This window comes from Mya arenaria, chromosome 17 (assembly GCF_026914265.1).
Source record: "Mya arenaria isolate MELC-2E11 chromosome 17, ASM2691426v1".
Classification (NCBI taxonomy): domain Eukaryota; kingdom Metazoa; phylum Mollusca; class Bivalvia; order Myida; family Myidae; genus Mya; species Mya arenaria.
Genome location: NC_069138.1, coordinates 40646252 through 40661462, shown reverse-complemented (window position 1 = coordinate 40661462; position 15211 = coordinate 40646252). Strand labels below are relative to the sequence as shown.

Sequence of the window (15211 nt, the reverse complement as noted above, 5' to 3'; positions counted from 1 at the left end):
AGCCATCATGAGGTAATTGCTTCCAAAGTGGATATTGTGCAACACACCGGGGATGTGCATACATTTTTGCCTGAACTGAAGACAATGTATTTCTTGCGCAATCTTGATCGGAGATTATTCAAGAAGTGCTTGTCATTTGGTTTGATAACAGAGCTGAAACCACTTGAAAATGTACAAAATCCAGTCCCTTCACAAATCTCGAGAGATCTGGCGAGAATCTGCGGGAGGTAGATTTTATCCAATCAAATTCAGTGATGCGGCTCTTTTTCAGCTACCGCACACAGTCTCTGGGAAGGACTATTTTCCAATAACTCCGCCCCTATCCGCCCTATTCGGTCACGTGACTCAATTACTCCGCCAGCGAGGCGGGTCTACGTCAAAAATGATATTTTTCGTGCCATGCTGTGTAAGAAGAATAGAAATTCAAACATGATTCGATTTTATGCTTCCAAGATAATGTTTTAAAGAGTGTAAGAGCTGTTATACCCAGGGGCCGGTTCATTCAGAGATCAAACATGGCAAAATCTTGTGACATTTGAAACTTGCATTGTTTGCATAGTAAATGTATCAGCGGGGTACGGATTTTGAACTAAACGCTTGTGAAAAGACGGAATTCACTGAAAAATACCACACAGAGCTTGTGAAAAAAGGATTAAACATTCGTTGACCTCCGTAACTGGATCGAAAGTGGAAGGAAAAGTTTTGTAAACAAAACGAAGAGCCCTTCAGAGCTGAGATTCCTACAGATTCCATTACAGCTGATTTCACATTCTGTGCTGAAGTGCGGGCCCGGAGTGCCACATTGGGCTGAGAGCCCGGGCTGCCAGGTGATCAGACAGATTGGGTGACATCTTGAACCCTTGCCAGACCCGCGGGCCGCCCTACCCTCGGGGCGTACCCATACCAGCAGGAATCCTTTCATTTACTGGCTCAACGGTTGATTATGATATATTTCATTAGAATTATCCATGTACGAAGAAAAATAGATGTCATCTTAAGTAAGAACTTTTGTGAGTTTTAATGAACACAAATACCCTAAGAATGTTTGAAATAGAGACGCCCTCCGACACCGACATTTCGGGGCTTACCCCGGGTCCACTTGACATGTCGGGGCTTACCCAGGGTCCACTTGGTCACGCCGACCAGTTTGAAGCTGCGCTTGATACGGTAGGTTATTCAGTATATTCATTTTTCTTTTCATTTTAGAACGCTTCTGTCATCTGAGGGCATTGCCCATACATTATTAAGTATAATAATGTGAGATCGAGCCTAAAATAACAAAACTTTCTATCCGATCAAGTTACTTATCATGGGCAAATATTTTGGTCACCTTTTTAATGAAGGAAATCTATAAATGTTCGGCAGGACATTGAACATGGCTGTATTTTGATAATATAACATGCACACTTCATAATCTTTATATTTCTCCTGTATTAAGCGTACTATTATGTAAGATATTTTTCAAAATTACTTTAATACCTGTTATCTTGATGACTAGAATATTATTCAATACAGTTGATTACTCTATATTTTTCAAGAAGAATGTTGTTTTGACTTATATTAATTTAAGAAAACGTATTTATGCTCTTTTTTAAATATCTGTTTTTTTAATGTTCATGTGATTTGCTTTGTTTAATCTGCGGGTGCTTCCTGTATTGTGTAAATTGTGCTTAATTTGAATACAAGTAATATTGCTGCCTGTATTCTTTGCCACTTTCGACACCCGTGCGGGATAGAATTTTTGAATATTTTGAGAAGTAGGTCTCTCGTGTCGTACGTTGAAACAGTGCTCTCGTTTTATGATTTAAAATCAAAATACCGAGAAAACCGTCGCTATTTAAAAAAGAAAGGCTAATAGGCTGCAGAGGTGATGTGCTGTTGTGCGTTTAAATAAAATTAAAGCATTTTTTATGTATATAATTTGATTGTAATTATTGCCAGTTTGAAATCAGTTGCATAAAAGATCAGCTGTAAGTGTTGAACATCGATACCCTTGCATACAAAGTGGCGACTCACCGTACAGGCGGACGTTGACAGAATGTTATACAAAGGACGGACATGTTGTCCGTAGCCATGATAGAAACCTATACACATGGATATGAACGAACAAAAACATTTAACGAGCTAAAAAACTATTTTAATTAATTTTACGAGTTAAGTTTGTGATTTAGTTAGATTTAAAGAACGCTACATGAATGTATGGCGCTGCGAACAACACTTTGAGAAATCCTCAAATGTCTAAATGATCAACTACTTTGTAGTTGAAGCAAAGTCATACTGCGTACCAGATCATAAATAAGCGACATACTGTATAGCATTCTAGTACTGCGTACCGATTTTTTTTGCGATTTTACTACTAACCTCATGATTGACAATAATAAAACAAAACATATTACGGACAGACAGAATCAGATCAATCGAAATGAAACGGAAGAATGAAAGTATTATAGAGTAAAGAAGTTTAGAAAACCTAAATACTTACATTATACTTAAAAAGGTTTAAACAAATATTTACTAGAAATGTATATGCTTTATCCAGGTTGCCTTTGATGTCACAGAAAGTATTTGCTGCGGATGCGGACACAAAATCTCGGACCGATACTTCCTGTCGGTTGCCGGACAACACTGGCACGTGACATGCCTCCGGTGCACCGAGTGTCACGTGCAGCTGGACTCAGAAGTCACGTGCTTCGTACGAGACGGTCACGTATTTTGTAAACAGGACTACCAACGGTAAGAAACCAGTGCAATTCGTTTCTGATGTCTAGATTGATATAGTTGTTGGTTTACTTTTACATTTGAATATCTTAACACAGGGCGGGAAACGCAACGAATTTAAAAATGCAACGCAATGGACATCGAATACGAAAAATGTGTGTCCACTGAAGGCGTATACCATTGCCGTAAACCTTGAGACATGGGTGCTGAGTTATTTCCGAACAGTCCATGTGCCAAACTTCAAAAATAGCATTAATTTTATGTACCGACCCCAGTCGACACAGGTTAACATGGAAATGACTTTTGCGAAATCTGATCATTGTGATATCATCATCAGCTGGACATTCAAGAATCGATATTTCCAGGATACTCAAGTCCAGCCTTCCTTCCGAATGTCTTCTTGAAACGCCCTTCTGCTTTTAACCCCCTTTGTAAAATTCTCACTTCGTGGAAATTGCACCTGCGATAATCTCTCGAGATTTGATTTTCATGTTTGAATGATATAAAATATTAAGCCGGGCACTTCCTATATAGTGTTCTTTTATTACTGTCATTGATGATTCCTTTGGGAAAGTTTGGAAATCGAATGTCAAGGAGCAGACGACATAAAGAATTCATTTCCCGAATTTCCGGTTTAATCTGCACGTGCTACCGGAGTCATGGTAGAAATATATCTTTAGCGAGATGATAAAAGGCTCAAGAAATTCTAGATCGATTAGGCAGAAGAGGTTTTTGTTGTCGCGATGGTCGAGATGGTCTAATCCGCGACGTCCCGTTTCCGCTGGTTTATGAGGTCAAGGACAATGGCGTCTGTGGCCAACACATCAGGGCAGTTTTGCTTCAAAATGCAGAAATCGTAGCAAGATTAATTCGAATTCAGAAACAATGGTTATATTGGTGAAATCCAATATAACTTATTTATTTTCTATTTCAAACGTCTCTTTGACAGTTGTCCTGTTAAAACGTGTTGTTTAGGCGAAAAACAACAAATAGAAAGAACAAAATATTTCTTTATTTATTTTCATACCTTGTATGTTTCGTGAACGTTTTTGATATATAAAAACGAAGGAAGCAATAATAATGATAGACAACATTATTTTGGAATGCATATACAATAATAAAAACAACAACAACATTATAAATCTGACCTGTGTTGTAATGAAAATTTAGTAGAAGAAAAACAACAAGTATACAAATACTTCTAAGTTCTGTAGTGCTACAGTATTTTAGTAGCAGTTAACATACTGTTTCCATTTTCTGTTTATATTATTCATGAAATTTTATCGAAATCTAGAATATCAGCTTCCGGCCTTGTCATAATGCTGTAAAAATAATTACTTTGTGATAATTGCAAAAACGGTCCGCAAAATCTGCGTTCATAATCAGGTCGAGTTTCTGGATGGTTATTTAAGAAAATATATACCCAGTTTTGACAAGCAATACCGGTGATATTTTGATGAGTAAACAAGGTTCGGCCTTTGAGAACCTGTCAGAATCAGTGTCTATATGGAATGGATTATAAGTCAGTCTAGGGCGAACAGTATGTGGTAAATTTCTGAGAACGATTTTTGAATATGCTTCAAAATTATGATCATCCCTAGCTAATCGCTCCTTGTCTTCTATCAATCTGCAATCAATCCCTATTATGTCTATGTCTCCCTTTGTCATCCACCAGGATGTCAGATTCTCCGTTCGTCATCCACCTGTATGTCTATTTCTCCGTATGTATCCATCTCTATGTATGTCCCTCTGTTCGCCCTCTGTATGCCCATACCTCCGTTTGTCATCGTAATGTGTATATCAAGTTCCGTTTACCCTCATGTCGAGGGGTGAAAGCGAAAAGGTTCTATATTCTTCTTTATTTAATGTCACTTAGAACTTTTTCGCATTCACTCCTCGATGTACATGTATACGGGTAAATATATCCCCCCTGTTTACCATCATGTATACATATATCCCCCCGTTTATCATCATGTATAAATATATCCCTCCATTTGCCACCCGTCTGTATGTCTGTCTATCCGTTTGCCATCCACCTGTTTGTCTGTCTCTCCGTTCCCTATCAGTATGTCAATATGTCTGATCGTTTGCCAGCATTATGTTTGCGTGTATGTCCCCCGTTTGCCAACATTCTGTAAATTTATCCCTCTGTTTGCCATCCTTCTGTATACAAATCCCACCCTTTGCTACACTTCCGAATAAATATCCATGCATTCGCCACCCTTCTGTATACACTTGCTTTCGTTTGCCACCTTCTGTATATAAATCCCACCGTTTGCCACCCTTTTGGTTATCAGTTATCATGTGTGCTTTTGTATTTCTACCCCGCCGTTTTTGATTATCCTGTTTGTCTATCCCAATGTTTTCCAGCTGTTTGTCTGTCCCACCGTTTGTAATCCAGCTGTTTGCCTGTCCTACCGTTTGTCATCCAGCTATGTGTCTGTCGCACCGTTTTTCGTCAAGCTATATACTATTAGTATCTGTTCCACCGTTTGTCAGCCAGCTGTTTATCTGTCCTACCATTTGTCATCCAGCTATGTGTCTGTCGCACCGTTTGTCAACAAGCTGTATACTATTAGTATCTGTCCCACCGTTTGTCATCCAGCTGTATATATGTCCTACCGTTTGGCATCCAGCTTTGTGTCTCTCCCACCGTTTGACATCCAGCTGTGTGTCTGTCCCACCGTTAATCATCCAGCTGTATATCTGTCCTATCATTTGTCATTCAGCTGTGGGTCTGTCACACCGTTTGTCATACAGCTGTGTGTCCGTCCCACCGTTTGTCATCCAGCTGTGTGTTTGTCCCAACGTTGCCATCCAGCTGTGTGTCTGTCCCACCGTTTGTCATCCAGCTGTATATCTGTCCCACCGTTTGTCATCCAGCTGTATATATGTCCTACCGTTTGTCATCCAGCTGTGTGGCAGTCCCACCGTTTGTCATCCAGCTGTGTGTCTCCCCCTCCGTTTGTTATCCAGCTGTATATCTTTCCCACCGTTTGGCATCCAGCTGTGTGTCAGTCGCACCGTTTGTCATTAAGCTTTGTGTCTGTTAATCCGTTTTTTATCCAGATTTGTGTCTGTCAACCCGTTTGTCATCAAGCTGTGTTTCTGTCCCACTGTTTGTCATCCTCTTGTGAGTCTGTCCCACCGTTTGTCATCCAGTTGTATGTCTGTCAATCCGTTTGATATCCAGCTGTGTGTCTGTCCCGCTGTTTGTAATCTTCTTGTAAGTCTGTTGCGCCGTTTGTCATCCAGCTACGTCAATCCGTTTGATATCCAGCTGTGTGTCTGTCCCACCGTTTGTCATCCAGCTGTGTGATTGTCAATCCGTTTATCATCCAGCTGTGTGTATGTCCCACCGTTTGTCACCCAGATGTGTGTCTGTCTCATCGTTTTTCGTCCAGCAATGTGTCTGTACCACTATGTATCATCTTAGTGTTTGTCTGCCCAACCTTTGTCATCCAGCTGTGTTTCTGTTAATCCGTCTGTCATCCAGATATGTGTCTGTCCAACCGTTTTTCATCCAGCTGTGTGTCTGTCCCACCGTTTTTCATCAAGCTGTGTGTCTGTCCCACCGTTTTTCATCAAGCTGTGTGTCTGTCCCACCGTTTGTCATCCTCTAATGAGAGTCTGTCGCACCATTTGTCATCCAGCTGTATGTCTGTCAATCCGTTTGATATCCAGCTGTGTGTCTGTCCCATCGTTTGTCATCCTTTTGTTATCTGTCCCACCGTTTGTCATCCAGCCACGTCAATCCTTTTGATATCCAGCTGTGTGTCTGTCCCTCCGTTTGTCTTCCAGCTGTGTGATTGTCAATCCGTTTTTCAACCAGCTATGTGTATGTCCCACCGTTTATCATCTAGATGTGTGTCTGTGCCACTATGTATCATCTAACTGTTTGTCTGTCTCACCGTTTGTCATCCAGCTGTGTGTCTGTCCCACGATTTGTCATCCAGCTGTGTTTTTTCAATCCGTTTGTCATCCAGCTGTGTGTCTGTCCCGACGTTTGTAATCAAGTTGTGTGTCTCTCCCACCGTTTGACATCTAGCTGTGTGTCTATTCCACCATGTTTCATCCAGCTGTGTGTATGTTCCGACGTTTGTCATCCAGATGTGTGTCTGTCCCACCGCTTGTCATCCAATTGTGTGTCTATTCCATCGTGTTTCATCCAGCTGTGTGTATGTTCCGACGTTTGTCTTCCAGCTGTGTGTCTGTCCCACCGCTTGTCATCCAACTGTGTGTCTATTCCACCGTGTTTCATCCAGCTGTGTGTATGTCCCGACGTTTGTCATCCAGCTGTGTGTCTGTCCCACCGCTTGCCATCCAACTGTGTGTCTATTCCACCGTGTTTCATCCAGCTGTGTGTATGTCCCGACGTTTATCATCCAGCTGTGTGTCTGTCCCACCGTTTGTCAACCAGCTGTGTGTCTGTCCCACCGTTTGTCATCCAGCTGTGTGTCTATTCCACCGTGTGTCATCAGTTTGCCCCACTCTCAGCTCGCCATCAGTCTGTATGTTTGTCTCTCAATTAGATTCTCCGTTTCTGTCGGTCGTTCGATCGGTCGGTCGGTCTCTCGGTCGGTCGGTCGGTAAGTTTTGATTTTTTGTTATTTATCACGGTCAATATTAGGTTATCATCCAGCCTTTTCTACTTAATATTAAGTGCATCAGGAGATTTAAGAACAACATAGCTATGCATAAGAGTTCACTTTCTGGTTTTAATAGTTCTTTGAGACATGGAATTTAGGGAAATAGCTGTGGTCTGTTACTTTTATACTGTTTTACAAAAGCTGCCAGAATAATGAGCGGACCATCTGGACCGGAGTATTTCCAATATGAAATCATGGGGCGGATCGTGCCTCACAGGTGTGCACGTGGTATCGGCGGCGCGTGAAAACGTTCTTGGCACAGGCCGATCCAGGTGCGCGTCTGGGTTCGAGACCCGGGGTCTGCTGGGCTGAAAGTCTGGTGGCATGTTTGTATGTGTATCGGAGTATGAAAGAAATATTTATTGCGAGTATGATTCTAATAAATTGATGCTGTTCATTTTCAACCTAAGGTATTGGATGCAATGTTAAGCGTCACCGTGTGGTCAGTTTTTGACCAGACGCGAAAAATCTACATGCAACTTACAAAGCATGCACAACATCACCAACATTAACATAATCCCAACTACCAACAACAACCCTCCACAAGGACACCCCTACCCCCTCCTTGTGCCCCTCTTATTTTCTCCAAATGAACATTGTATGTCAATATGGTAGAGAAATTATGCATGAAAGAAACCAAACTGCACTCAATTTCCTTCACCCCCTTGCAATTTATGAAGAATATTTTGGATCATATAAAAATAAAGTGCACACCCTGGTCAACCCCTGCATTTACAAATCATTTTTTACATTAAAAAGAACGAGTTCCATTTCGTATGCGTATATTTAGTTCAGCACAGCAAGAGACAATCGCCCAAAATACTTGAACAATGTAACAACGCAGACGCACGTTACGCACGTGTGGAGGGGTGGGTGGAGGGTTCTGGCGGCAGCCTGCCACTCACCCGGATCTCGGCTGCTGATGGGGCACACGAAACATACACGCTATAAGCATTCCAATATGAGTACGAGGATTATATAAATATATATAGCATATACGTCAAATTAATATTTTAGTTGACTGTCATATTTAATTTGGTAGTTCAAAGAAACAGCGTCGCATGAATGGCCGTGCTCAAGCACCATGCCAGACCACAACCTTCACAAATTACATTTTTAACAATTATAAAATTTGTGTTCACGGTTTTCACAATTTTGAATTATATGAGCATGCGCTTTGACCATTTTATGTCAATCATTAATGATTGTCTATGTGTTAAAAAAATATGTTTTCTTTAAAATTAAATAAAAATGCAATCCGTTTTATTTTGATTACGATTACTTTGTCAAAGACTTATATAAGTTGATTTTATCTGCAGGCGGTTCTCGGCTCGGCGATGTTTCCGTTGTCACGTGGGACTGTCCTCGCTCGAGCTCGTGATGCGGTCACGTGATTACGTGTACCATATAGACTGTTTCACGTGCTACATGTGCAGCAGACCCCTCGTGCCGGGGGACGCATACGGTATCCATGACGACCAGATCTTCTGTCACGAGGATTACGAGCACGTGCTTAACAACTACCAGGACGACCCGGGCTCTTACCACGTGTACGAGTACAACTACCCGGACGTGGAGGCCTCAACAGAAATGATAGACTATTATGAGATGCCTGGGTTCGAACACACACCGAAGGGGCGGTCACGAAAGAGGCGACAGTACATGATGCCAGATGGATGCTTCCAAACGTTAGGTGAGTTGATCACAGTGTATGAATGCAGTTATTTTTTTAATCTCTCATTAACAGAAACTATCATAATTATCAGGTAAACATAATGTTTTCATTGCTGGTAAGTAAATCTACACTAACAACTTCACACTAATGATACAAATCATTATTATCTACCAATGCAGGTTTAAATGAAATCGATCCATTCATTTTAAATCTGCAACCAAGGTAGCGGGTACTCTCAGAAAAGTCCGAGAAATTCCCGGTTGATATAGAGCCAATATGGGCGGCCTAATGAGGGTCGGGGATGGATCGGGCCGCTAAATACTGCTGACAGTCGGCAACCTAGATGGAACACCCTTCTCTCCGTCTATCCATCATCCTGCCCGCGCCCGTCAATACACGTGTCGAATAAAATTACTTATGTTGCCGTGATTAACCTGAAGATTTGTCTGACCAGTAGAAATAACTGTTTCATTGCGTACTTTTTTTCTCTTCCAAACCAAATGGAGTTCCTCTCTGAACTTTTTTGTAGCAGTGAATTTAGCACTCAATGTTCACTGTGTCACTGCCAATTATTAATAAGTACCAGAAGAATTGCTAAGGAGTCACGTCCGTTCCGGCGCTAATTGGCCGCAGCCACTACAGACGAGCACCGACCGCCGCTAATTGCATCTCTCGATAATATTGTGAAGCTTCGTCACTTCCGCTGAACGAAAGCGGGGTCGCCGCTCCGGTCCCTCGCGGAGGAAGTGCACCGTCCCCAGATACCCGTGGAAATACGAACAAGCTCATGGCGTTCTATTTCATTGGCATCATTTTAAAGCTATATTTCACTAATCGAAACGAACTGATTTTAAAATGCATAAAACGAGAATAACTCGCGCCGGTATTGATGGGAAGGAGAGTTAAACGTCTGTGTGTATGCCCCAACCCATCTCCCGGTCCAGCCCTCCTTTTGCGGAAGTTTTATACGTTGATTTTTGAATCGATGTGTGAAGTACTCAGGCTTTTTAGCTGTTTTCGTCAGTCGCCACAATGCACCGCTAATAAATTACAATATACATTATTTAACGACACTTGTTATGACAATAGATCATTAAAACACTTTTGCTTTACAGAAAATAGGTTTCAAATTTCCAGGAAAAATATTGCGAGTTTAACACTAGTCTACTAATATAATCTCGCATTCAGTGTCCTTCAATGCAAGGCCAAAAATAATGATGGTTTGGTAATGGGTGCATCCTTTTAAAGAACAGGTAGGTTAGGTTTTAGGCTTTTTTATCCTATTTTTTTAATTAACCTTTATGTTATAACGTTATTATTATTGAGGAAAGGCGTGAAAGTAATATTCTTTATAAAGCTTTCAATGTCTTTAAAACTAGCTATTAAAACACACTTAAAATAAAAATATAATTATTTTATTATTATTATTATTATTATTATTATTATTATATTATTATTATTATTATTATTATTATTATTATAATTATTATTTTTATTTATTATTATTATTATTATTATTATTATTATTATTATTATTATTTATTATTATTATTATTATTATTATTATTATTATTATTATCATAAATGGTGGAGTCGGCGCCTATTTCGTAGATCGGGTATCATGAACCCATTTTTTAGGCCTAATTATGAATGACTGATTGAGAGGGTCCCTTTAAATATCTCGGGGTTAATTCCAGAAGGTTCCAAGCGACGCTAACAAATTAGGTTATGGTACCTTCGAGCATAACCCCGCAAATCCCACAATATATTGCAACTATTTGTATTTGTTCGGAAAGAGAAACAATAGTGTTTAAGCAGGAACGTGAGCAGGGGATTAGTGTTGAAGGACAAGGGAACCATCCTTTGTTGGTATTAGCGGTCATCTCCTTAGCTCCTCCACTTCAGTCTGGATATGTTCAAGTATTCTTCAAGAGGGATCATCAGACATAGAGCAGTTTTTGGTACTTTTCCCCATACGGTAACAGTACTAGAGCCGTCTTACGCAAGGCCCTTATCTAAACATTTCAACACATCCTGAGCGTTAACAACTCCCAATCTGAGTATCGGATATATAAAAAGAAAAATGTTTAGTAAAAACAAACCCCACAAACCGACGCATATACATAACATTTTTCACTAATTTGGGAAACCGTTTTTCTCCATTTTTCAAATTATTGAAAGTGAAAATTATGATACATCTAAAACTGTTTGGAGGAAATTAAAATGAAAGACATGCAGCCGACAAACACCAAAATATGGTGAGATGATGTAGATCATTACTACTTCGTTGTCCGCCTCAAGCCCGTGACTTTACTAAAGTTTAGTTGTCCATCCGTGACTTTACAGGTTCGAGTGCCACCAGACTGGAATACTCTCTTATGGCCATGCAAATGTTGAACTAGCCGGTACTGTTATGTTACAAAAGTATCTGGAAGCAAATTAACTTATTTTATAAATAATGAAAAATCCATGTTGCCTATAATTTATTCAACTTCATCATAGCTTAGAATACTTGTAAGCAATTTCTTATGTAACAGCTGGATAGTGGTTCATCTTAGTTCAGATCAGTAAAAACTCATAGTTAGATCAAGATTAAACGCAGTGCTCGGCTAATGTTAGGAAAATTGAAATATTGAATTCACAAAATATACAAGGTTTTATCATAGAAAAGCTGATTCCAACAGTGTTTGTAAGATATGTAAACAAGAAAAAGGATGTTTATCGTCCTTATATCGCCAAAGATATTATTTTAAGATTGAGATACAATGTCACCAAGTCTATAATAATTATATACGTATTTTATCATTTAAAGAATAATTCATACTTGCGTCCACGCTTTTTTTGCTTCAATTTTAACATCAAAAGACGATCGGATTCAAAGATCATAGTTTTATTATATTTTTTAACAATTAATGTTTTTTTTATATTATTTTTCGGGCTTGAAGTGTGCATTCTATGTTCATAAAACTTTGTCAACATTTTAAGGATACAAATTCCCATTGTCGATGTCACTACCATCGAGCATGTATTGTTCCTTCATTGCATGTTATAATGACTCTATGTACTATTTTATTTGAAGAAAGATAAAAAAAATGCTCTGTCGATATTCTTTCTGATTTACATTCGATAATGAAAATCTCGCTGGATCTCGGGAAACGGGTCACGTGCATGTTGGCGCCACCCACGGCGCTGTCACGTGTCAGTCAGACGCCCGCATACCGTAACGGAATCTTTCATGGCTAAAAAAACTGTTCCTACTACGGAGTCTGCGATTACGTTTCCAAGCATTGTGTTTCATAGAAATTATGTTCACGTCCATGGGAATGTAGGTTATATTGTGTGGTGATTTTATTTTCTACAAAAATTTAAAGGGACAAAACGGAACATGTCAGCTAATATATGTATTAACACCACTCCTCTGAGACTAGGAATATATGTACAATAAATCTTAAAAAATAATATTAAATGAAAAGTACATAACTGAATGCAAATCAAATTTTTTGGGAAAAAAGCTGTTTCAATTATTTGAGATGTTAGTCTTTATATTGCTAGAACTCCTTTGCACGTATGTATAGGAAGGGAAACCAAGACACTTCACGCTCTTCATTACTACAAGGGATGGGTGTTTCGTTTATTCATTAACGTTTAAAGGTTTTTATTGTTTTATCATATCCCCAAAATATATTATTAGAATCAGTTCTGCTAATGACATCGTTGATGAAACTGTACCCGGCGCTGACAGCTCTCCGGTATCATTGACGCTTTGTTTATTTACAAAAAGCGCTCACCAGACACTGATTACTTCCGGGTATTTTACTGATGAGCCCAAAGGTGTATTGATATCTGATCGAAGTGTAGTGTTTCAAGCATTGGTACCAGACTAGAGGTTAAACAAAAATGCAGAAATCTTGAAACAGTATTTTTACAAAAACGCCTACATCTTTTGTGGAAAAAACTAGGAATTGGAATTTGATTATGCCAGAACCGAAGCTGTTTTTGTTTTTGTACTAACCAGTATTTATTTCAAATAATAGGTCATAAAACATGAGGATTGAATTAAATAAATATAATACCGAATCATATAGTATATGGGGTTGACAGATATATCAAAAACATGCTTAATACATGAATGATTTGTTTATATCAAATTACAGGTTTGATGACCAACAAGCATGGCGACCTGATACCACGTGATAAGTTCTCCGGTCATCCACATCCGCGCCAGAAAAGAGTGCGCACTTCTTTCAAGCACACGCAGCTGCGAGCCATGAAGACGTACTTCGCTCTGAATCACAATCCGGACGCCAAGGATTTGAAGGAGCTCGCCAAGAAAACACAGCTCAGCAAGAGGGTTCTTCAGGTATCCGTCGGAAGTTTTATTCGGTTATTTCTGAGAAATCATGGTTTAATTAAACCGTCGATTTTTATCAAATTTGGTTTACAAAATAGAAGATAGCGGATGCCGGTTACACATTAGTTGCTAGTTTAAGTAAAATACGTATATTCAGATCCAGTGTATATGTTAAATGTTGACTTATCTGAAAATTGCATTTTTCCTTTCATTTTCAACAGGTGTGGTTTCAAAACGCCCGTGCCAAGTTTCGGCGCAATGCTTCCAAGCAAACCTCGGACAATACGGAACAGGATCCGGCAAACGCGGAGCAGACGACAGATGACGCGGAGCACCTGCTCGACCTTAGCAAGTGCAGGTCACCTGCGCTCTCTGACGTCAGCACTAACCAGTCCATGACGTCGTTTGAAGTAGCTGATAATGTTTCTAAACACAGTGACAGTGTCAACGAAAGTTTTTCAGACGGAAACGGCAGCGCGAATGAATGAACACGATTTCAATGATTTTGATCACGGAATCATGATCGATAACTTATCTCTAGTCATAATATGATTTTATGTGCAATTTATATTATTATCGTTTCATTTGTTTTTTATTTTAATATGTACATGTTATAAATACGATTGCTCGTAAATAAACAGAAAATGTATGTAGGGGAGGTAACTTTAGAATGCCAAATATCACATCCACATTTCGACATATCCCCCTTTGATGGTTTAAGCTTAAGCATTCGGAACTCCTCGGCCATTTTTAACGAAAACAACCTCGGATGTATGCCGGTACATCAGTTGAGGTAGTTAAATGTAGTGTTTTAGAGTTGTGTTTATTGATCTAAGTGTAAATTGATTGCCAGTGAAGTGTTTTATTGCAAACATAATTAAGATTCCCAAGAGTTAAGTCATAAAGTTTAACTGCTAAATAAAATTACTACGCGATCTACTTGCAGCGGACTTAAACGTACCACTTTTTGAGTATGTAAACCGTCCAAATACATCCGGGGTTGTTTTCGTAAAAAATGGCCCATGAGTTCCGAATGAAGCTTAAGGTGCATTTTTGCGTCTGCTAACTTAATTTAAGAGAGCGCATGTTTCAGGTACATGTTAGTCTCGGCCCAATCAGTGGTAACATACTCAACAAACAAGGGTCGTATTCTTGTCCGATTCAACGTTCTGTCAGCTTTTCTTCGAAGAGTATAGTATATGTCATTGCAATGTCTGTCCTGTCCATGGATGTACGTGCTACAGGTTTAAATATGAAACAACTTTTACAAGTGCAGTAATGTCAGGTCACGGCACCCATGTCTCCTGGTTCATTATTTGGGGTGAATAACATCCTCGATTCGGTGAGTATTGACAATGCTTTCTGTGTTTAAACGGTAATTTTAGAAGGTAAAACGATCTTGAGCACCGAATGAAGTAATTGCTTGTGCACGATGACACCTGTTTAAGATGCAAGTCAGTTTTGGACTGTACAATGCATGTTCTAACTGGGCTTGTCGATTCATTCAATGTACTTTATTGTTCAATATTACGATTTAATGCCGTTCTCTTTCGATCAAACCTCATCAAATACCTTCTTTTGGTCAATGCCAGATGTTTTTATTGTTGACCAAATATAGATCGGCACATTCAGTAAGAAGACGCTTACCGGTTCGTTTTGTGCATATTTAGAACCCAGGTTCACCATATATTTGGGAAATCTATGGTACACTAAAATAACGATAAAAAGGCATCGATTGTTTTTCCTTATCCATGTTTGTGTACTTTAACACGTATATGAATGTTGGTTTTGATAAATACTTGCTAAAATGAATCAACA

The 15211-nt window shown here is 39.4% G+C and overlaps 1 protein-coding gene across 1 annotated transcript; it reads left to right on the top strand.

The window, feature by feature from the left end:
- Positions 1–378: 378 nt before the first annotated feature.
- LOC128223057 (LIM/homeobox protein Lhx9-like) lies at positions 379–14042 on the top strand. The gene is made up of 5 exons (XM_052932294.1): positions 379–1167; positions 2540–2733; positions 8687–9060; positions 13197–13402; positions 13615–14042. The coding sequence occupies exons 1-5, from the start codon at positions 1021–1023 to the stop codon at positions 13879–13881; spliced, it is 1188 nt and encodes a 395-aa protein (XP_052788254.1). The 5' UTR covers positions 379–1020; the 3' UTR covers positions 13882–14042.
- The last annotated feature ends 1169 nt before the right edge of the window (positions 14043–15211 follow it).

Excerpts from the sequence above, each read along its gene's own strand:
- LOC128223057 (XM_052932294.1), top strand. The coding sequence starts at position 1,021 with ATGAACACAAATACCCTAAGAATGTTTGAAATAGAGACGCCCTCCGAC. Across the intron at positions 1,168-2,539 it reads TTGAAGCTGCGCTTGATACG|GTTGCCTTTGATGTCACAGA; the intron begins GTAGGTTATTCA and ends TGCTTTATCCAG. Across the intron at positions 13,403-13,614 it reads TCAGCAAGAGGGTTCTTCAG|GTGTGGTTTCAAAACGCCCG; the intron begins GTATCCGTCGGA and ends CATTTTCAACAG.